At 54.3% G+C, this 21,434-nt stretch overlaps 2 protein-coding genes across 5 annotated transcripts; one reads left to right on the top strand and one right to left on the bottom strand.

Annotated features, from left to right (window-relative positions):
- The first annotated feature begins 2,832 nt into the window (after positions 1-2,832).
- LOC116622484 (optic atrophy 3 protein homolog) lies at positions 2,833-6,173 on the top strand. The gene is made up of 2 exons (XM_032388954.1): positions 2,833-2,845; positions 5,779-6,173. The coding sequence occupies exons 1-2, from the start codon at positions 2,833-2,835 to the stop codon at positions 6,171-6,173; spliced, it is 408 nt and encodes a 135-aa protein (XP_032244845.1).
- A 1,624-nt stretch (positions 6,174-7,797) lies between these two features.
- VASP (vasodilator stimulated phosphoprotein) lies at positions 7,798-20,860 on the bottom strand. Of its 4 annotated transcripts, none has more exons than XM_032388083.1 (13): positions 20,115-20,484; positions 13,323-13,494; positions 13,063-13,228; positions 11,907-12,000; positions 11,359-11,408; positions 11,001-11,239; positions 10,748-10,848; positions 10,111-10,162; positions 9,919-9,952; positions 9,658-9,703; positions 9,408-9,498; positions 8,766-8,823; positions 7,798-8,645 (listed from the first exon to the last, which is right to left on the bottom strand). In XM_032388083.1, exons 1-13 carry the CDS (start codon positions 20,117-20,119, stop codon positions 8,608-8,610), a joined length of 1,146 nt encoding a protein of 381 aa, XP_032243974.1. In that variant the 5' UTR covers positions 20,120-20,484; the 3' UTR covers positions 7,798-8,607. The 4 variants fall into 4 exon arrangements, with proteins under 4 accessions (XP_032243974.1, XP_032243971.1, XP_032243970.1 ...); XM_032388080.1 differs by lacking the exon at positions 20,115-20,484 and adding an exon at positions 20,722-20,860 and having other exon boundaries at positions 7,816-8,645; XM_032388079.1 differs by lacking the exon at positions 20,115-20,484 and adding an exon at positions 20,722-20,860 and having other exon boundaries at positions 7,816-8,645; positions 9,919-9,955.
- Between the last annotated feature and the right edge of the window lie 574 nt (positions 20,861-21,434).

The following is a 21,434-nucleotide window of genomic DNA, read 5'->3' on the forward strand; positions in this document are numbered from 1 at the left end:
TTCCTTTTTTTTTTTTTAAGATTTTATTTATTTATTTGACAGAGAGAGACACAGTGAGAGAGGGAACACAAGCAGGGGGAGTGGGAGAGGGAGAAGCAGGCTTCCTGCGGAGCAGGGAGCTCTACATGGGGCTCGATCCCAGGACCCTGGGATCATGACCTGAGCCGAAGGCAGACGCTTAACGACTGAGCCACCCAGGCGCCCCTAAAATTCCTTTTTTTTTTTTTTTAAGTAAGCTCTGTGCCCAACGTGGGGCTTGAGCTCCCAACCCCAAGATCAAGAGTCGTGTGCTCTACCCACTGAGCCAGCCAGGTGCCCCTAAAGTTCCTTTTTTAAAAAAGATTTTGTTTGTTTGTTTAGAGCATGAGTGGGGGAAGGGGCAGAGGGAGAGGGAGAGAGAGAATCTCAATCGGACTCCACACTGAGCTTGGAGCCCGACTTCCACAAAGGAACTTGCTTAGATTTTGGTATTATACCAAGTCTATGGATGAATTCAGGAAAAATTGATATTTTCACACTACCATTGATTCCAAGTCACCACAAACCCTCTCTGAAGAGATTATAAAAAATAGCAAGACACCCCAACCTGCATTATGAAGTCAGTATCACCGTAACACCCAAACCTGACAAGAACTTTGCAAAAACAAACATCTAGCTCTCTCATGCACAGAAGATACAAGTATCCTCAAAAAATTTAGGAGAGCAAATCCAACAATATATAAAAAAGAAAATTTATCATTTCAGAAATCTTATTAACATTTTGAAAAAATTAGCCCATGTAATTCATTATATTTACAGGAATAAAAAGAAGAAATGACTTATTATCATTTAGGTAGGTACAGGAAAGATATTTAATTAAAGTAGACACCCATTCATGATTTAAAAAAAAACAACTCTCAGAAAACTAGGAAAAGAGCGGACTTCCTCAAGTTGGTAGAATCCTACAGCAAATATCATACTTTCTTCTTTGATGTCTCAAAGGAGCCAAGGAATAAATGGCAAAAGAATCGGGAAGGAATCTAAAACTAATGATGTAATGTATGGGGATTAACATAACAATAAAAAAAATTAAAAAAAAAAAAAAAGAATCGGGAAGGAAAAAATAGTTTTTATTTGCAGATGACTAGATACATACAGTTTAAAGAAACTAAAAGCTGTGTGTATGTCTGTATGCATATGTTTGAATTAATAAATTGATTCTGAAATTCACAGGGATGGAGCCTGATTTGTTCCCAGGCCACAGTCTGAGGAAACACCCTGCAGTTTGATGGTGGCATTTGTTGAAGCTTGTTGTGAAACCAACCCCAAAGTTTTCACTTTGACCATGCCCACCAGAGACTAAAATGAATTCACGTAACTCACTGATGCTTTGTACTCGACAGAAACTCATCCTGGCCTGCTCTGGAATGGGGACTTCCCAGTGAACTGACATCTGCAAGCGTCCTAGATTAGCGTCCTGCTGCTGAGTAGTTACCTGCCCCAACAGTTCAGGGTGAAAGAACCAACACACACTTCTATCACAAAATATCTGCTGCTCATGTAAAAATTAATTTCAGACAAGGAAACAGTCTGTATGGAAACAGTAGAGGTTGGTAGGGCTTGGGCACAGGTGAGTTCATTCCAAAGATCACCCTGGAGAGATGTTCAGAGACCTTAAAAATCATGCTAGGGACTTTGGCTTTTTTCCTGAGGACACTGAGCCACAGCACGTTCTGAGCAGGGGAAGGTCATGGTCAGATCTGTGCTTTAGAAAGACTCTTCTGGCTACCTTGTGGGGGCTGTGTTGGAGGGGGAAAGGGTGGGAGAGGAAGAGGCCTGGATCAGGGCAGGGGCTGCAGGGAGGGAAAGGAGGACGTAGAAGGCTCCAGGAGAGCGGGGTGCCTGGGTGGCTCAGTCGTTAAGCGTCTGCCTTCGGCTCAGGTCATGATCCCGGGGTCCTGGGATCGAGCCCCGCATCGGGCTCCCTGCTCGGCGGGAAGCCTGCTTCTCCCTCTCCCACTCCCCCTGCTTGTGTTCCCTCTCTCGCTGTGTCCCTCTCTGTCAAATAAATAAAATCTTTAAAAAAAAAAAAAAGAAGGCTCCAGGAGAGACACTCCCTTTGGGTCAGCACCCAGTGTCAATCCCGCCTGGATTCTGGCATTGGCTGGCATGGCCTGCCCCCCTGTTCCCTGCACCATAACCTCAGCTGTAGCTTTCCAGTTAACACAATGGGTGCACATTCTCAGAGTTCTCACTTCGCTCACCTATTAAGATGTAGATGTGATACACCTGAGTGGTGACTCTAAACTTGTCTGCATGTTTGGATCTTCTATAATACAATGTTTTAATAAAGAGAGACTATGAAAATCACAAATATGGTTGCCAACCCCCCTGAAACCGACAGATGTTCTGAAAGGAAAAGTTAATGAAATCTAACAGGATGTGGAAGGAAGAAGGGCAAAGAAAACAAGAGGGACATCTAGAGGCGTGGAGGGTCAGTGCAGGCGGCGCCTCAGACTGTTCCGGAAGATATAAAGGGGAAATGGAGAGCAGGAAATGCATAAGATGTACAAAATGAGGGGCTCATCAAGACCACCCTTACTTCTGACACCAACTGCAAGTTCGAGGGGGGCCCACAACAACCCCCAGTTTCGATAACTTGCTAGAAGGACTCACAGAACTCACTGAAAACTGTTATACTCCTAGTTACAGTTAATTACAGCAAAAGGATACAGATTACAATCAGCCAAGGGAAGAGGCACGGAGAACACAGCCCAAGAGAATTCCAAGTGTGAGCTTCCAGCTGTCCTCTTCCTGTGGAGTCATGGACAGAACTAACTTCTCCCAGCAACGATGAATGACAAACGTATGGAGTATTGCCAACCAGGGAAGTTCACCTGAGCTGTGGCATCCAGGGGTTTTAGTGGGGATGGGACATAGAGACCAGATTTACCACCTGTGTGGCTGACCTTAGTTTCTAGCCTTTCTAAAGGCTGAACTGATACCACATGGCCCAAAGCCCCCACCATAAATTACATTGCTAGTACAGATTATCTGGCCTGGCCCAAGGCTCCAGGTAAACAAAGATGCTCTTATCTGGCAGGACATTCCAAGGGCAAAGACCAGATCTCTGTTTGGGTAGGGTTAATACTTAGATGCACAGACAAGGAAAATTCCCAGGACTAAAGAGAGAAACAAGGTTCAGATAGAGGGGTATAAAATAAGGGAAACTCACTCATAGGCCCATTCAGTGCCACAGGGATGTCAACAAAGCCCCTCTGCCCATTACAGGTAATGAAGGTCTGCAAATTGCTGAGGAATGTAATTTTGTTTTTTGGGTTTTTGTGTGTGGGTTTTTTGTTTTTGTTTTTGTTTTTTAAGATTTTATTTATTTGACACAGAGAGAGAGAGAGCACAAGCAGGGGGAGCAGCAGAGGGAGAGGGAGAAACAGGCTCTCCGATGAGCAGGGAGCCCGAGGCAGGGCTCGATCCCAGGACCCCGGGATCATGACCTGAGCCAAAGGCACATGCATAACGCACTGAGCCACCCAGGTGCCCAAGGAGTATGATTTTGAACCAGTAATTCTGGCCCAGAAACTATCATCTAGTCCAGTGTGAAAGTGGAAAAAGATATTTCAAATATGCAAAGATTCAAAATACTTAGGTACCAAGACCCTTTCTGAAAAAGGTACTTAGGGAGATACTTCAGCCAACCTAGAATGGAATTCACAGAGTCGGTTCCTCAAAGAGGAGGAACAGTGTGAAGGAGAACAATGTGAAGACAGGATGAGAGGACAGCCCCTCAGCGGCCCAGAAAATAGCTTACGGGTCCACAGCTGACTAATAAAGAGAATAGGAAAAAAAAAAGAGAGAGAATAGGAGCAAAGAGCTGGATGGTCTTGGTCACATGGTGAGCTAAGGATTGGTGGATCATAACCGGCATTTGTGGTGAGAAACACCACTCTAGGGAAAACTAAAAAGTGCATACAGTAAAATAAAACTCTAAATATGAGAAGACTGGGCGCCTGGCTGCCTCAGTGGGAAGAGCATGCAACTCTTAATCTCAGGGTCGTTAGTTCAAGCCCCATATTGGACATGGAATATACATAAATAAACAAATAAAAATAAGTATGAAAAGACTAAAATGTGACATGACATGTAGCAATGGTTAGAGCCACCAATTGTTACTGCTTCAGAATGCAGAAACAAAATTACATCTTCGTTATGGGTTCACAGCGATTAGTATTTACATAACCTTAATTATATACACGCTCTATATTTTCATTTTCAGACTCAGTCTATGGACAAAGCACTGAAGACTTATTTTAACCTTAGAAAGACACCATGGCTGGGCGCCTGGGTGGCTCAGTCGGTTAAGCGGTTGCTTTTGGCTCAGGTTGTGATCTTGGGGTCCTGGGATCGAGCCCCGCGTTGGGCTCCTTGCTCCGTGGGCAGTCTGCTTCTCTCTCTCCCTCTGTGCTCTCTCTCTCTCTCAAATAAAATCTGAAAGAAAGAAAGAAAGAAAGAGAAAGAAAGAAAGAAAGAAAGAAAGAAAAAGAAAACTAAGACACTGTGGCAATGTAACAGTAATAGTATGGGGGACTGACCATAGGAGGTGGGGGAGTGGAGGACAGGGTAGGGCAACTAATATGCTTATGGGTACACTTGTCAGGAAGTTCAGGCAATAGGCATATTATCTACAATGACAAAGATTACCGATAAACAGTAAAAAATTAAATTCAAATCACCTGTAAAAATTGAGAGTGGGGAAGGACAGGATATAGAATATGTGATAAAATCACATAAGGGCGGATGGCAGTAGAACATTCAAAACAGAATATTTTTTTTAAAATTCAACTTAGTGAATCAAGAAATGGAGGTACAGGCTTGTTATTTGGCATCGTGGGGTTAAACTAGAAGAAATCAATGCAGGAAAGACCAAAAGTGGTTGGAGTGGGAGCAGGACTGAAGCTGGAGGTGGGAAGGCAGACTTCCGTTTTTCAGTCTATCCCCTTCTATGTAGTCTAAATCATTCCCCCCATGTGCATGAGTTACTCTTCTACCAAAAAGGAAGGAAAGGTAATCAGGTCAGCTGTGGCAGGGGTGAAGTATAAGATGTTTTCAGAAATTCATTTCTTAATGAGCTCGAGGACCCGTATTTTCCCGGTCAGTATCTCTGTATCTGTGGATGGGTATTAATTATTCCCGGAGTGACTCGGGGTGTTTCAACACCCAAGCTCTGATTGTGTTGTGTTTATGGACGATGACACGCTCCTAGTCCTTATTCACCTGAATAAGTGATTAGATAAAGAAGTTGGTAGCACAGCCTGGCTCAAGCCCCGAGCTCCTTCCGAAGCCCCAAACCCCATAGCGAACACGCCTCGGGAGATGGGAAGCGTCAGCGCCACCTTCAGGGGAGGCGGGGAGCATCCTGGCTGGCCCTCGAGCGCACTGGGGAAGGAGCTTGAAGGAGCAAGCTTTACACCTGCTTTTTTGTGACACCCCCCCCCCTCCGAGGTGCGGCCCCCACTCAGGACCTCCCCTCCAGAGCAGCATTTTTCATCCCTGGCTGCTCGCCAGAATCTTCTGGACGCTTTCAAAAGATGCCCTCCAGGCCACCCCAGGCCAGATAACCCGCTCGGCCCCTGCGCCGGTCCTCTTTAAGGCGCCCACTCCCTAACGCCGGCGATTCTGGCTTGTCCGTGTCCCCATTGCTCCGGCCGGGACACCGAGGCGTCGAGGGGCGGGGATTGCAGCGGTTCCCGCGCAAAAGATCCCTTCCGCCTCTTCCCCCCGCAGTGTACCACTGGGCGGAGATGCGGGCCAAGATGCGCATCATGGGCTTCAGTGCGCACGCCGTCAAGCCGCTGAACGAGGACGCGGCCGCCGAGCTGGGCGCCGAGCTGCTGGGCGAGGCCACCGTCTTCGTCGTGGCCGGCGGCTGCCTGGTGCTGGAGTACTGGCGCCACCAGGCGCAGCGGCGGCGCAAGGAGAGAGAGCGGCGCGCCGCCTGGAGCGCGATGCGGGACGAGGTGGGCCGCCTGGCGCTGGCGCTGGAGGCCCTGCAGGATCGGGTGCAGGCGGCGCCGACGGCCAGCGCCCTGGAGGAGCTGCAGGCGCAGATGCGGGAGGTGCGCGCCCAGCTCTGCGCCCGGGACCCGCCGTCCGCACCCCAAGCAACGCCCAAGGAATAGGGGGCCGGGGGACCTTGGTCTTCGATGTGGCTGTGGTCTGGGCTGTGACGGCTCCGACATGACCTTCTGTCCACACTGTCCCTTCCTGAACCGGCCCAGCTAATACCACCCTGCCCTTTTAGGGGCAGAAGGGAGGCGGGACTGGGGCTGAGGCAACCGGGCTTTGGGTCATGTCCCTACTAACCTGCCCAATGGTACCTTCCGCAGGGGCTCCTCCACCCATTAGTGGAATGTTCCAACAGGAGTCCCATTGCCCACCCCCCTCCACCTCACCCCCACCCCTAGTCCACTGATTTAGCAGTTTGTAATGGGAAGACATTGTCTTCCATTGGATCCCACCCACCCACCCACTACTAGGTGGGCCAGCAGGGCACACGGACCTAGCTAACTCATTCTGTCACTCACACTTCCACTTATCTGAGTGGCTCTCCCGCCCCATCCATTATCCATTACACCAGAACACCCTTTCCCCTTTCTTCATGGGTAAAGAACATTGTAACGAAAATGTAAACTCCCGGGAGACTGTGGGCCCCATCATTTTCCATCTACCTCACTTTGGAGGGGGCAGAGAGGGATGGATCTTGGAGTGTCTTAGCTCCAGCGAGATCCCCCATGGCTCCTGCCTTCAGTCCACCATCCATTGGTACCTCAGTTGGTCATCCCCTCCCGTGGATCATCCCAACAGATAACCCCACTTTAGTGTGTGCCATAACCCATGGAAAGGTTGGGCAGGGTCTCCTCGCCTTCTATGGTCTGTTCCAGCAGGACTTGGTCCTCTGGGTAGAAAAATCGGTCCTGCCTAGGGATGAACCATTCTGTGTTTTGGTCTCAGCTTTGTTTACCTGTCTGAAGTTCTGGACCTACTGTTGTCCTTGTCCACTGTCCTCTACTAGCCCCTCATAGGAACTCCCACCTGTTCCCCTACTACATGAGGGCACTTGTCACATCCCTCATCCAAACCCGCTCTTGAGTACTCAGGGATTCCTTCTTCCTTCTTGCCCTTGGACTGGTCACCCAGCCCACCCTCACCCTCCTTCCTACAAAGGCTTCCTTCAGTGGGACCACCTGCCCCTCAGCCCTGAAGTTCCCCACCCCCATCCAAATGGAATATTCCGACCAGGCAGGATTATCTACCCCACCTACCCCCTGCCCACCCACTGAACCACTGAAGGGGATGTGTATGAGCTCTGTGATTTCTGAATTCTATTTTTTTAAGACTGTAAGTATTTTATAATTAAACGAGCTCTGGGGTAAAGAAGTCATCTTTAAGAATGTGTCTGAGAACCATGGCGTACATCTGCAAAATGGGTATAAGGCTCATTGGTTTTAGCAGAGAAGCTGGGAGGATTCCCATAGGAACCAGGCAGAGTCCATCCTATAAGGTGTTTCCCAGATGGGGAAACTGAGGCCCCCGGGGTAGCAAAGGGACTTGCCCGATGCCACACAGTGAGGGACTGTCCTTAGGTTTCTCAGGGTGGTAGATTGGTTGCCAGAGCGTGGGAACTGGAACAGGTGCAGGGTGGGAAGGAAGAGGAGGAGGGTAAGGTGGATTACTATGGGAGGGGCACACCCCACCCCCATCCTTATCAGAGCAGCCCTTTGAAATCAATCCAGAAATCTTCACATTTATAAAAAACTGGCAGATTTATTCCATCGGGGCCCATTTTCAAGAAGCTAAAGGTGAAGGTGGGAGAGGAGAGGTTTCCTCCCCTTTTCCTTTCTCCCTCATCTTACTTTCCCCAGGGGGTAAAAATGGCCTGGACCCCAAAACCTACCCAAATAAAAAACCAAAAAACTGAGGTTCCAAAAAGTTATAGCATCTTAATTCCTCATAGAAAAGGGGAAGGAGCCAAAGGGAAGGGAGCTCCCTGGGGTGGGGGTGAGGGAGGTGCCCCCAGCCTGGTGGGTCATCCCCCCCCTTAAATAGCTGCCCCAAATGGGACAAGCCTGGGGTACAGCATTTAAAAACTCCCCACACCCCTATTTTATCAAAACCAAAGAGAAACAAAATTTCCCTTTCCCCACAACCTAAATATATATATATTTTTTTTTTCTTAAAAAAAAAATTCGAAGGCATTAAGCGTTAAAGTGAATCTAGAACAAGGGAATGTGAAATTCCCTCCTTCCTTCCCCCTTACTGTGGGGTTAATTGGTACATCCCCAGCAGAGGAACCAGCCCCAAGGGGATGGCGGAGGGGAAGGACCAAAGGGAGCAAAGGGTGGGGGCCTCCCCAGCCAATCAGCAGCCAGTATGGGTGTGGGCGTGGAGCCAAGGAAGCCACACCCCTTTGGAATTTTCCAAGTAGGACGGGGAGTGGGGAAGATGCATTCCTGTGTAGTCTTCAGCCAATTCCAAGTCAAGTTGAGGCAGGGAAAGCGGGGTGACAGGCGGGGTGTGCAGAAAGGAGATATGAGATCTTCCAGGGCCCTGTGGTCAGGGGGAACCCCGCTTCCTCAGCTCCTGGACAAACGCTGGAAGAAAACCGGCAGAGGTCAGGGGCAGAAGAGCCTCTTCTGCCTTCCCTTCCCATACAGGACCCTTTCCGGGAGACACGATGCCTCCAAAGTAAATGTTTAAAATAAAAACCTCACCTTCAATGATTTCCTCTTTTACTTTCTGTAGTTCCTTCCTCACCTCTTCCAGAAGCTCCTGGAAATAATGGGTGCAACCAATGAGGAAGGGTGCCTGGACTTGCAGAAATGAAGCCGCCCTTTCTTAATGACCGAAGGGCCAGAGGAAGAAGGTTCAAGACTCCCCCCATCCCCCAACACACACACACACACACACACACACAGTGACATCAATGATAAGGCCACAGAGTGACTGGAGGATTCTAGGGGAAAATTCTGGATCCTTGGAGCCAGATGAAAAGGACTGGAGAGCATCCAGTACCAGCGCTGGCAAATACATTCCACTCTCCTGCCAATTCCAGTTGGTGCTGGCTACCTGGGCCTAGTGTGCTGGAAAGGACTCTGGGTACTCATCAGGAATGAGTGCAGTGATAGATTAGTAAGGTCTGTCCCCGGCACTGGAAAAAGGAGGCTGTGGTATGTGTGTCATCCCTGATCTGATTCAATCTCTCCCTTTCTCAAGCTGGAAAACTGAGGTTTCTGAGGCCTTTTCATAGAATCACAGGGCAGGTCGGTGTTATGAGTTTGGACGCAGATCTCCTTTCTTCCTGTGGCCCCTTTCTAGCCCCCAAACTTCCCCCTCCGGGCCCCTCCCCAAGCTACCTGTTTCACTCTCTCCAGGTCGGACTCATCACTGGAGCTAGGCGTAGAGGGGTGGGCCTCGGAAGTGGTCCCAGAAGAAGAGGACTTCATCCTAGGAGAGTCAGTGTGGTTTGGAACAGAAACGAGGTTAGAGAGAGGGTCTGCCTCCCCTGCTTCCCATTCCGGGGGTCGCATTGTGTTCCTTCCTACAAATTTGGCAAATCTCATCTTTTTCGGGGGGGGGGGGGGAGGAGCAGCATGGATGGCCCACCTTGGCAAGGTTGTGCTGTTCTTCTCCCAAGGTCTCCGCACAGGTTCTGGGGGAAAGGCGACAAATCAGGAAGAGATCAGGGACAAGGAATGCCCCGCCTCCATCTTTCCCCCCAGCCCCATCAGCCCCTGTTCAAAGAACCTTCTTAGGAGACTACAATCCCCAGCATTGTTTGCACAGACTCCCCCCATGAGGGGGCGTTCCACGTGAGAACAGGGCACCCTGACTTAAGAGTTCCAGCAGCTAAACTGGCTCACTCACCACTCTGGGCTGGGACTCTGGCCTCTGGCTCCTCCTGCTGGTGGGAAATAAAACTGTCATGAGACCCACGGCTCATTCTCCTCCTCCGGCTTCAAGCCCCGCCCATTCCTATCACACACCCGGCCCTCCCCAGTAGCCCTGCCCGAATGGTACAGCCTAAGGTGCGTATGGCAGGAAGAGCCCCTAACTCACATTGGCAGATTCATCCTTGGGGGGTTTCTCCCCAACTTGTGTGGCTTTCCTTCTGCAGGAGGGACAGGCAAAAACAGATGACTTCAGCCCTCCCTCAGCCACTAGTAATTCTTACCAGAGTTCTAGAAAGGTGGAGTCTAAGGTGTAGTGTTCTGGAATTCTCCAAGGCTAAGGAAACTGGAGTTTTTAGAAGTTAAGGAAAGTGCTGTTCTCCAACTGGAGTGGGGGTTTACGATTCTCACATTTGGTAATCACAAAATCCTAAGAGTGGGAGGAAGTCTCTGTCTTAGACGGCTGGGATTCTAGGAATCTGAGTTTCCAAGATTCTGAGGCAGGATCTCCTCAGGGGAGACCCCCTGAGGTCCTAGAATTCTGGGTTTCAGAACATTCTAGAGGCTACCTAGGTGGTTCCAAACCTCAGCCATCTCAGGAGAATGGAATCTCCAGCATTCTATCCCAAACCTGCCTGTCAAAGAGGGAACTTTCACCCAAAGAAACAAACCAGGCGGGAATCTGAGCCCTCCCCCAACCTCGCCCTACTGAACTGCAATCTCCAGGTGGTAACTGCTGGTCTGAGGGGTTTCTTCCCAGAGCTTTCCAAGGCACTGACGGCTCTAGGCTCCAGGCTCAGGCTCACCTCCGGGCCAGCATGGCGTTCATCTCTTCCATCAGCCCCCCACCCGTGCTCCGACTGCTCTCTGCTTTGGGGGCTGAGGGCCCCCCTGAGGCCTCCTCCTGCTGGAGAAATTACAAAGAGGAGGGGGCTTTATGGGCGGGCCTCTTGGCCCCCCCAGCCCTCCTGTGACACCCCCATCCCCAGAAACTCTGGCCTTATCCCATTATTCCATCAGGGCCATCACCCCACATCCTGCCCCGCATGGCCCCCTCACCTTGCTGACTTTCCTGAGTTTCGCTCCAGCAATGGCCGCCGCAAGCCCGGGGGCCCCTGTTCCCCCACCACTGGGGCCTTGTGCTGTGGGGAGAGGGGGCGCAGGGGGTGGGCCTCCCCCTGCTCCGTGCCCTGCAGCCGAGACCCCTGAGGGGGCACCAGGGGGTGGGGGGGGACCAGGAGGAGGAGGAGGTCCTGGAGGTGGGGGTGGTCCCCCAGCTGGGGCAGCAGGTGGGCCTCCTGGAAGAAACACAGAAAAGGAGGGTGCTAAGAGAGGAGCCTCACTCCTTGCTGTCCAGCTGGCCCACCCCCTCCTCGGGGAGCTCCCCCCCACCCCCCCAAGGCCACCAAGCAATCACCTGCATTGGAGACTCGGCGCTCCATGTGCTCCGGTGGGCCTGGCTGTTGCCTGAGAAGGGGTGATGGAGCTGCCGTCACTCTGGGGCCCAAGGATGACCAGCAACCTCCCAGCTCCTCTCCCAGATCTCCAGGGAGGCTGACTGCCAATCCCTGCCCTTGCCTTCCTCCCCCAGGGGCCCAGGAAAGAGATGGGGGAAGGGTAGGGACAGGGTGGGACCGAGACCTTAGCATTGGAGTCATCAGACTGTCAAGGACATGTGAATTACAAAATGCCCAAGATCTCTTAAACAACCAACTTTTGGACTCTGGGAATGTGGGGGACCAGGATTTGAGGGGTCAGAATGTTCTGCAACTCTGGGTTGTTGGGCGTTTCTCGGACTCCAGGAAGTGGGGTTTTCTGAAAGCCCTTCATTTCTAGCCCCCTGGGAGTAGTAAGAACATTCTGGAGACCGAACGTTGGAGCGTTCTGGACTCTGGGAGGCAGGGGTTCTGGAATATCCTAGAACTCTGGTGCTGGTAAGGTTCTCCACCCAGGGGCTGGCCCCACCTCCTTTGCTGCTCCATCTCCTCTGGGGTGGGACCGTTCTGGACAGACCAGGTGGAAGGTGCCGCAGGTGGTGGGGGTGGCGGAGGCCCCCCTCCTGAAGGCGAGAGTAGAAAAGTGTGGTGAGTCAACCCCAGAACTCTGCCCCACCCGCTGACACTCTCCCTCAGCTCTCCCAGGAATCTCTCCCAGAGGCGCTCGCTTCCTTCTTCCTCCAGGACCCTGACCCTCGGGCTGGAGTGTGCGTTGCGGGTCGGCACCAGCCTCCCTTGACTGAGCAGGTATGAGGCGGGTGCTGTGAGGATTCCCATCGAAGGCCCACAGCGGGCAGTCACCTGCCCCATTCTTGCATACCAGAATTTGCGTGAACAAGAACGATTCAGGCTGATTTCTAGCATCCGGGCTCTTAACCACGGTCACCGCCACTCAGACCTCAGCCCAAGAACTCGCTGGAAAGGTTGGAAGCCTCTTTCTCACCCACCTCCAGGCCTCTGGCTCCCACAACCTAAACTACCCACCGTGCTTTTCTGGCCCCCCAGCCAAGCAAGCCCTTCCCCACTGGCACTGAGGTTGCCCCAGGAAGGAAATGCCTCTGCCACTGGGGGGATGCGAAGTCCGACAGCAGTCCCCCCTGACCCTGGATGCACCGTGGTCTCCTAAAGTCTCGCCCCTCAGAGTACTGTGTCTGTGGACTGGCAGCCTCATCCCCAGGGCGCTGGTTACAAATGCGGAGGCTCAGGCCGCGCCCCGGCCCATCTGAACCAGAATCTGCACTCACCCACCGGCCCCGGGGATGCGTGTGCGTGCTCACGTTTAAGAAATCCCAACGGGAGATCTTTCTCTTAATAATGAGGCCAGAAAACGAACTGATGACCTGTCACTACAACGGCTACCTAGTGAAAGGGCACAGGGAGCCTTCTGGGGGCTGGAAGGATCTGGATCTGGATCTGGATCGGGGAGGCGGTCACCTGGGAGTGTGCATGTGTAAAAGCATCCCCTTAGGCATCGTGCGTTTTATACGCGGGAGCGCGTGGGGCACACAGGAGCCTCTGCAAAGTCCTCCCCATAATTCTCCGCGGTGGCAGGGCAATAGCAATTAATGAGAATGAAGGCTAATTTGGGGGTGGCAACGCAGCGGCCCCCCCCGCCACTCTCTCACCTTCCAATGCCTCTAGGGCGCTGGCCATGGCCGCCGCGAACTGCGCTGCGTCCTCCTTGCTCCCGAAGTTGAGGCCCCAGACCTGGCGGGCGTCGCGCCACTGGTGGAAGCTGGGGGTGGCCTGGTTATACTTGATACCCCGGACGATGGCACAGTTGATGACCACCTGGGTGGGAGGGGAAAGGTGGGTGAGGATGGGGGGGTGCAGGGTGCAGGCCGCAGCCTGCAGAGGGAGACGGAGGGGCAGGCGGAGGCCTCACCTGCTGTTCTGGCTGCATCTTCCAGCCGACAACCCGGAAGGTATTGGCTGTTGGGTTGTGGTAGATCTGGACGCGGCTGAAAGCCTGGGGCCCCGTGCCTGCCGGCTGCCATCGCTTGTTGCTGTCATCATAAAGCATCACAGTGGCCCAGCTGGAGCAGATAACCGTCTCACTGCGGGGAGGGGGGAGGGCGAAGGGCGGGTTAGTGGAGGGGAGCACGGCCCCCCACCCTCCAAGGGGCCGGTCACCTGCATCTGGCTCTCCCAGGGACATTCAGAGCTTCCCGGCATGTGAGGGGGAGGGAGACACCCCGGGAGGGGAGAGACAGAGGCAGACAGACCAGGCATGGGGGAGGGAACAAGCGGAAAGGCAGGGGCTAGAGAGGCAGACAGACAAGCAGGGAAGGGAGTAAGACAGACAGACAGACAGGCAGATGGAGGAACACAGAGTCGGGAGACAGACAGAGGCAGGGGACCACAGGTGAGAGAGCCAGGACGGTGGGGACCCAGCAGGAGCTCTGGGCAGCACTGGGGACTAGCCCCTGCCTGGTGCTGTCAGACTCAGTTTCCCTGTCTCTGCCAAGGTGCTTGACCAGTCCCCCAGCCCCCCCTCCCTGCTCAGCTCAGAAGAGGAAGCCGAGGCTCAGGGAGGGGAAGGGTGAGGTCTGCAGTACGCTGGGCCTGGATGCCGGATCCCAGGCTCCTACGCCCCATCCATCCGGCTCCCCGGGCACCAGCGGCCATCGGCAGACACTCCCTGCTCGACAAGCCGAGGTCTTGGGCAGTGATCCAGACAGTCCCGGCCCCGCCCTCCAGGGCAGGAGATGGCCCCGTCCCCAGACAGTGCCAACCCAAGGCCAGGGCGGGGGTGCCCAGAAGGAGCACCTGCCCTGGCCTGGGGGTCAGGGAGGCCTTCCTGGAGAAAGCAACATCTGACTCAGCCTTGGCAGGGAGGGGTCAGGAAACTGGTTCAGAGTTCAGGATCGAACATCCAGACCTAGGTTCAAATCCTCGCTGAGACACCTACTCCATGTGACTCAGGGAAGCCACCTTCCCAGCCAGGTAACTCTTCCTTGCCTGCAAAGTGGGGACCTTCCAGCAGACTCCCAGGGCAGTGGGAGGAGTAAATGGAGTCTGGGCACAGAAAGCTCTTGGCACGGTGCCTGGCACATACTGAGTGCTTATAACTATCAGCATCCCTTTCACGGCACCCTGAACAGAAGACACCGCTGGGGAGCCAGACAGCCGCATCCCTCCGGAGCCCCCACCAGTCCTTCTGGGTTGGTTCCAGCCCCCTCCCCCCAGTGAGGAAACTCAGGCTTCCAGATGGGAAGTGACTTGCCCAAGGTCACACATAGACCAGGGGGAAGCACTAGTCCCCACCCCACCCCCCAGCAGACTTTTTCCTGAAAAGAGGAAGTTGGTGGTCAGGGGTTTCCGGGGAGATAAATTATACCCAGCAGTAGCTCCGTCTCGGCCAGGACTGGGGGCTGGGGCAAGATGCTAATGTTGTAAAGCGCAGGGCAGGGAAAGCCCCTCGGCAGACCCAGCTCCCCAGTTCCCAGTTCCCAGTTCCTAGGCCAGGAAGCTGAGCCCCCCGTTCCTCCCCAAAAGTTTATACAATTGCGGCACCTCCCTCTTACCGGGCCCTTCAGCTAGTTAAGACACCCCTAAGCCCTTTCCAAAAGCACTCATTTTATTCTCACTGCAGCCCTCCAAGCGGGGCACTCTTTCATCTTCGTTTTGCAAGTGAGGCCCAGAGAGGTTGAGTGACTTGCCCAGGATCACACAGCTGGTAAGCAGCAGAGCGAGGATTTGAACCCAGGCCACCTGGCTCTCAGGTCCCGGTCTTAACCACCGGAGACTGCGTGGGCCCTACCCAAATATCAGGTGCTGTTTCCAGACAAGTGCAGCCTCGGGGACTGTTTCTGGCTCCCGCTGCTTCTGGCAGGGCAGGGTGAAGACCTCGCCCACACCTGCCACCCACACCCAGGGCAGACTCTGGCCAGGCGCCCGGGGCGGGCTACAGTTGCTACCCCAACCCTGGCTGCACTTTGCTCTCCCAAGCAGCCCTGCCCTGCTGAGTGTCTGGCCTGGCGGGAGAACTGGGCGTCTGCTGAGTGACCCTAGGCTGGTCCTGCCCCTCTCCAGGCCACAGTGTCCCCATTACAGCACAAGGATCCTGTTAGAACACAAGTCAGATCGTGTCCCTCCTCTTCTCGGAAAGCTCCCGTGGCTCCCCACAGAAAAAAAACCAAGTTCTCTCTGTGGTCTGCGTGAGCTGTGTGACCTCTGATCTCATCCCTTCCCTCCCTCGAGCTTGCCATTCCAGCCCCACTGCCCTCCATGCTGCTCCTTCAGCATGCCAGACAGATTACCCCCTCGGGCCTGTGCGTTTGTTCTTCCTCAACCTGTATTCTCACCTCCTTCGGGTCTCTGCTTACGTGTCGCCTCTTCTGAGAAGCACTCCCTGACTACCCTATCTAGAAAAACTCCTTCTGGTCTCGAGTTCCATATTTCACCGCAGGGATCCTACCTGACGGATCCCTGTCTCCCCTACCAAACTGTCAGGGCAGAGATTCTTTTTCTTTCTGTTCCCTGCTGTGTTCACAACCCAGAATGGTGCCGGGCACACAGTAGGTAATCAACAGTTGCCAAATTAGCCACTTAGTTGTTCATCGTTAAAAGGAAAACCTCTCTCAACAGAGGCGCTGACGTTTATGGGTTAGCTTGTGCCCCAGACACTGTTTTAGGTACTGGGCCCCCATTTGCACATGACCTCACGGCATGGGCTCTGGTGCTTACCCTTTTAACAGATGAGCAACGGTGGGCACAGAGAGGTGAAGACACTTGTCCCAGGTCATTTAGCAAGAGCGCGGAGGGGCTCATATTCGAACCCTGGTCTACCCAAGTTCTTAACCTCATTTATTTATTTATTTATTTTAAAGATTTTATTTATTTATCTGACAGAGAGACACAGCGAGAGAGGGAACACAAGCAGGGGGAGTGGGAGAGGGAGAAGCAGGCTTCCCGCGGAGCAGGGAGCCTAATGCGGGGCTCGATCCCAGGACCCTGGGATCATGACCCGAGCCGAAGGCAGACGCTTAACGACTGAGCCACCCAGGCGCCCCTCTTAACCTCATTTAAAGAGGAGGAAAGAGCTAAGCTGAATATCTTAAGAGGCGAGGTATAAACTGGTGTGTATCAGAGGTTTAAAAAAAAAAAAAAGTGAGGGGATGCAAATACATCCGCACACTGGGGGGTGAGGTGATATAAGCAGAGGCAGCTTCTCAGGAGGATAGCCGGGAGGGCTGCCGCGGGGCCTGAGGAAGGAGGGAGGAAATGGATGTTTTGTGCTGTTTACCCTTTTGAATTGCTTATTTCTTTTCTTTTTCAACCACGGGGGACGGGGGGGGGGGGGGGGGCACGCCCGTATTATCTAGAAAACACTAATTCAGTACTTAAGTTCAAAATGCAAAACTCTAAACCAGACAAAAGCTTGAATGGAAAAATCCCACAGCCCGGGAGGCAGGGAGTGGGTCCGAAACGGGGATGCGCCTGATTCCCAAGTTCTGCCCTCTATTTGACATTCCCAGCCAGCCCAGGACCCCACACCTGCCCCCAGAAGTCCCTCCGTTCTGGAAGACTCTCCAACATGTGGCGGGTGACAAAGGGTGCAAGTCACTCCCTTGCTATGTGGCTTCAAATCTCTGAGCTGCAGTTTCTAGCCCTGGAAACCAGAACTCACTGGGTTTGCTGTAAGGATTCACAGAGATAAGAAAAGCCCTAAGCTCAGGACCTGGAACTTGGCACACTCTGCTCAGGCAGCTGAGCGTCAAAACAGGAGGAAGAGGGTTTCTCATCACTGGAGGCAATCAAGCATAGTCACTCTGGTTTACTCAAGCCTTCCAGATTAGAGGCTTGCTCTTCGCTCACCCCTTCATTCCCCACCTCAGGATTTACCCCGCAGCCTCTTTAAACCATAAAACTTGTAATCCACTCCCCAGCACCCCATGGGCACACGACTACAGCCCTTCCAAACTGCAAGTGTTTGCAGCAAGCCTGGGTAAGGAACAGATCTAGGGTCTTTGGGTTTGTGTGGGTTCATTTTCATCCCTCCTCCCCTCAGTTTCCCATAAATGAACGGAAAGGTAAAGGGTTCTTTTTGCTTATCTGCGTTATCTTAAGTGTTCATATAGCGAAAACACGTTACCTGTGGGTTTTTTTTTAAGACCATTACAGGTTTTATTTTCCTTTTTCTGTCATAGCATAATAGTCTGGAGACCACCCTAAATTCAAATCCAGAGTTGCCTACTTCCAAACTGACTTTAATAGGTGATTTACTTAATTTCTCTGTGCCTCAGTTGTCCCATGGAGGGGGTCAGTCATAATAACACAGTGCCTGGCACAGAGTAGATGTTTGATCAAATGGTCTCTTACTATTACTTAAAAAAAAATGTGTTTAAGGTAACAATAATTACCATTACTGGAAGAGGAAAAGAAATGGACCCAAATACTTCTCGAGTCCCTTCTGCCCTGAGATTCTCAGACCTCTGCCCCCTTTCTCAGCCTTCCCAGAATTCCAGCTGAGTCTCGCACACAGCAGACACTCAACAAATATTTGTCAAACTGGGAGAAAAAGAACTATATCTTGTAATTTTCCATTTTAACATCCTTCCAACTGCCCCCAAGGCTGTCCCCGGCCAAACCAGACAGAAATCAGAGGATCCCAGTCTCCTCCCCTCCCCTCAACACTGCCTGTGAACTGCTCAGGGATCTCGGGTCAGACCTTTCTCTCTTTGAGACTCAGTTTCCCCAGCTGCCCTCATACAGGGGCATGGATCTTTTTGAATCCTAGCTGTCCTGGAAGAGGGGGCACAGCCCAGCAAGTTAGGTGTGGCCATCAGCAGGGAAGACCCCTCGGGGAGGTGGGAGTAACCCTCTGGTGGGACACACCGCAACTCAACTCCTGCCCACCCCCCACCCCAGGAGGTGGGAGGTTTGGCCGCATCCAACAGTAGGGGGGCCCTGTGGGAGGGCCAAGGCCTCCGGGACTGGGGGAGGGGAGGCGGGAGGCCGGCCCAGACACTGCTCCTGCCCTTTTACGGTCTCACAGTGAGTGAGGCAGCAGTAACTCGGACATCCGCCATCCGCCTTCCACGGTGCCTGGGACCGGAAACGCGGGGGGGGGGGCGAGGGGCGGGGCTGGGGAGCAGTGGGAGAGGAGAGTCCCCTGGGAAGAGGGTGAGGGAAGTGAGCCCGGCTCCCGAAAAATGCCCCCTCTCCAGGGCAGGCCTTGAAGAGATGTTGCTATAATGGGGGTAGGCAGGAGACCCTGAGGGTGTCTGTGGGTGCCCCCTGGCTCCAAATTTTCCAACACTTTTACATCAGAAGGGACACATGCGGAGGGGACTGTCTAATGGTCCTAAAAAGCAATGCCACTCTTGATGTCAGAGGGCAGAGGCATGAGACCGTAGGGGGAAGTGGGAGGATGTGGGCACGAGGGGGTTAATCCCCAGTCCTCCTCGGGGGGCCTCCCCCTCGAGCTGGGGGCTTTGGGGGCAGGAAGTCCCTGAGAGAGTGGAGGAAGGGAGATAGTATTGTCAGGCTCAGGCCCCAAGGGAGAGATTATGGGGGGCCAGGGGGAGGGGAGAGTGGGGGAGGGTCTCCTCTGGCCCCCCCAGCCCACACTGGCCCCGCCCTCAGGTGAGCCCCGGAGTTCTGAGGGAGGACTGGGTAAGACAAAATCCCTGGGTCCTTTGGGTCCCCCCACCCCCAAGATTAAATTCTTGGGAAGATAGCTGGGACAGTCTTGGAAGCCTGGGTCCCAAGGGGAGAGGGCTATGACCTTGAAGCTTCACAGCGCCCCCCCCCAACCCCACAGCTCGGGATGGCCAGGAAGGGGGGCGGTGGTGAGAGCAGGGGGAGGCGCGTGGTGGGGAACGCAGCCGGCCCACAGCGCTCCTTGCCCGTCCCCCCACACCAGCTGTCTCGACAGGTGAGTCAGGAAGACAAAGGCCCCTCTTCCCCCAGCTGCCGCGCCCCCTCCCTCCCCAGGACCGCGCAGGTGGGGGCGAGGGGCCGCCCTTCTGGCCTGGGGCCGGGGAGCCGCCCTCCACTCTGAGCGCTGGAGCTCCGTCCTAGGCACCGCTGGTTTCACGCAGAATGTGGGTGGGGAGCGGCGGGGGAGGGGAGTCCCAACCAGACCCTCGAGGCTGCGTCTGGGTCCGTGGGTCCGTCCGCACCAACCTCCAGAGGAGGACGAGAGCCCCCCAAATTTAGGGGGTTAAGTACCCCCGAAGTTAAGAAGCGAGGTCCCACTTGGGAAGGCGCTTTCCAGCGCCACGTAAAGGGAGACCCCGCAAGCCAAGGTCTACGTCTCAAATCTCTCTTCCCGGTCCCAGGGACCCCCAAACCGGTCCCCCCATCCCTCCCAGAGCCCAAGTTGAGATTTGGGGGGAGTCTGAGCCCTGCCTAAATCCTGGCCTCCATGCAGGGAGTATCTGCCAACTTGGAGGTTCTCTGAAAAGTCTTTAATAAATTCGGGAGTCCTCGGAGCGCCCCCAAATCTAAGGGCTCCCAGGAGAACCTCACAGGCACCACCCCAAGACTTAGGAGTCATGGCGAAGTGGTCAGTATTTGGAACTCGTCCAAGGGGGCTCGGCCTCAAATCCGAGGCCCCCAGTGCCCTGTCCCCAAATTCCAGCCCGGAGCAAGCTGGGGGAGGGGGACAAAGGCGGGGCGGGGAGCCCGCGCGGAGCGCGAAAGGGTTTGGAAGCAGTTCGAGGCTCACCTCATGGCTGTTCAGCGGGAGGGCGGCGCACCCACGGGTGGGTGCTCCCGGGGCGCCCCTGGCTCAAGGTTCAGGGGTTCGGGGCTGGCTCCAGATTCTGCTCAGTCTCCCCCAGGGTCCCGCCCCATAGAGTCCGGCTTCCTGGGGGGGAACGTGGACGGGGCCGGGGCGGGTCCTCAGGCGCCTCCTCCCTCCGGAGGTTTGATCGGGGGTCCCTGCGGCAGAAGGGGGTGCGGCGTCCCGTCCCCGGCGCGCCCCCTCGGCCGGCGGCGGGTATAATGTTACTCTTACTACTGTACTTCTCTTCGCTACATTTCGTTCCAAAATTCCACTCCCCGCACCCACAATGCCCTGCGCCTTAAAGGGGCCGCGGAAACCTCAAGACAGTGGGGTGGGGGGTGAAGGGCGCTTAAAAGGGCAACGCGGAACCCTAGACTTCCGCTATTTACCTCTTCCCCAACGTTATTGCATAGAGATGCACGCCGAGGGTCACCCCCAAATTAGGGGGCAAGTTTGGTGGAGGTAAGGGATCCTTCCTGATCCCTCGTTCTCTCCCACGATGGAAATTTCTTAGGAGGACCTTAATGAGGACACAATTTCTTCTCACCTTCCCCAACGACTTCTCCATTTCTTCACATTCTGCTCAGTTTGCGGGGGGGCGAAGAGGATCCTCTGCTTAAACATAGATTCTCTCAGATTTTCTCCCTTAAATGCTACCTTCAGACCCGCAATGTCTCTCTTCTCTGCCAATTTATGAAGGGCTACTAAGGGGTAAGCCCCCTTTCCCAGCACAGGAGGGGGATGGGAGGGGAGGGTCCCATCCCTCTCACCGCCCCCCCCCCCCCCCCCCCCCCCCCCCCCGCCCGCCCCAGGAAGGTGAGGAGGAAGTGGGCCGAGGGGGCGCGGCCGGCCGCTGACTCACAGCCGAGGGGTGGGGGTGGGGGTGCGGCGCTGGACCTGGGTGGGGATGGGACTCCAGGTTCCCGTGTGTATAAAGCCCCCGGACCTCTCCCCACGCACGCCCCGCCGTGACTCAGTTTCACCCGCAGAGGATGGCGGGATCATCCAGCAATAGGAGGGCGCGGAGGCAGGGGCACCCACCCTAGTGCTGGCTCCTGGCAACCCCCTCCCCCACGCGGCGGCTTGGGGCTCAGCCCCAACAGCCTCCCAGGCTTCCGCAGCGAGTCCCGCAAGCCCCGCCCCATATGACGCCACTAGCGGCCCCTCCCCTCCCGTAGAGCGCCACCTGGCCCGGGTCAGGTGCCCTAGGCGTGCGCAGGGTGCCTGGGAAGTCATCAGGGCAACGTTAACAAATGGGTA

This window comes from Phoca vitulina, unplaced genomic scaffold (assembly GCF_004348235.1).
Source record: "Phoca vitulina isolate PV1807 unplaced genomic scaffold, GSC_HSeal_1.0 scaffold52, whole genome shotgun sequence".
Lineage (NCBI taxonomy): Eukaryota > Metazoa > Chordata > Mammalia > Carnivora > Phocidae > Phoca > Phoca vitulina.

What these genes read in the sequence shown, in the direction of transcription:
- VASP (XM_032388079.1), bottom strand. Translation starts at nt 20,798, where the DNA reads ATGTTTAAGCAGAGGATCCTCTTCGCCCCCCCGCAAACTGAGCAGAAT. An exon ending in CGCCCTAGAGGCATTGGAAG is followed by an intron (nt 12,001 to 13,062) that starts GTGAGAGAGTGG and finishes TCTCGCCTTCAG; the next exon opens with GAGGGGGGCCTCCGCCACCC. An exon ending in ACCTGGAGAGAGTGAAACAG is followed by an intron (nt 8,824 to 9,407) that starts GTAGCTTGGGGA and finishes CATTATTTCCAG; the next exon opens with GAGCTTCTGGAAGAGGTGAG.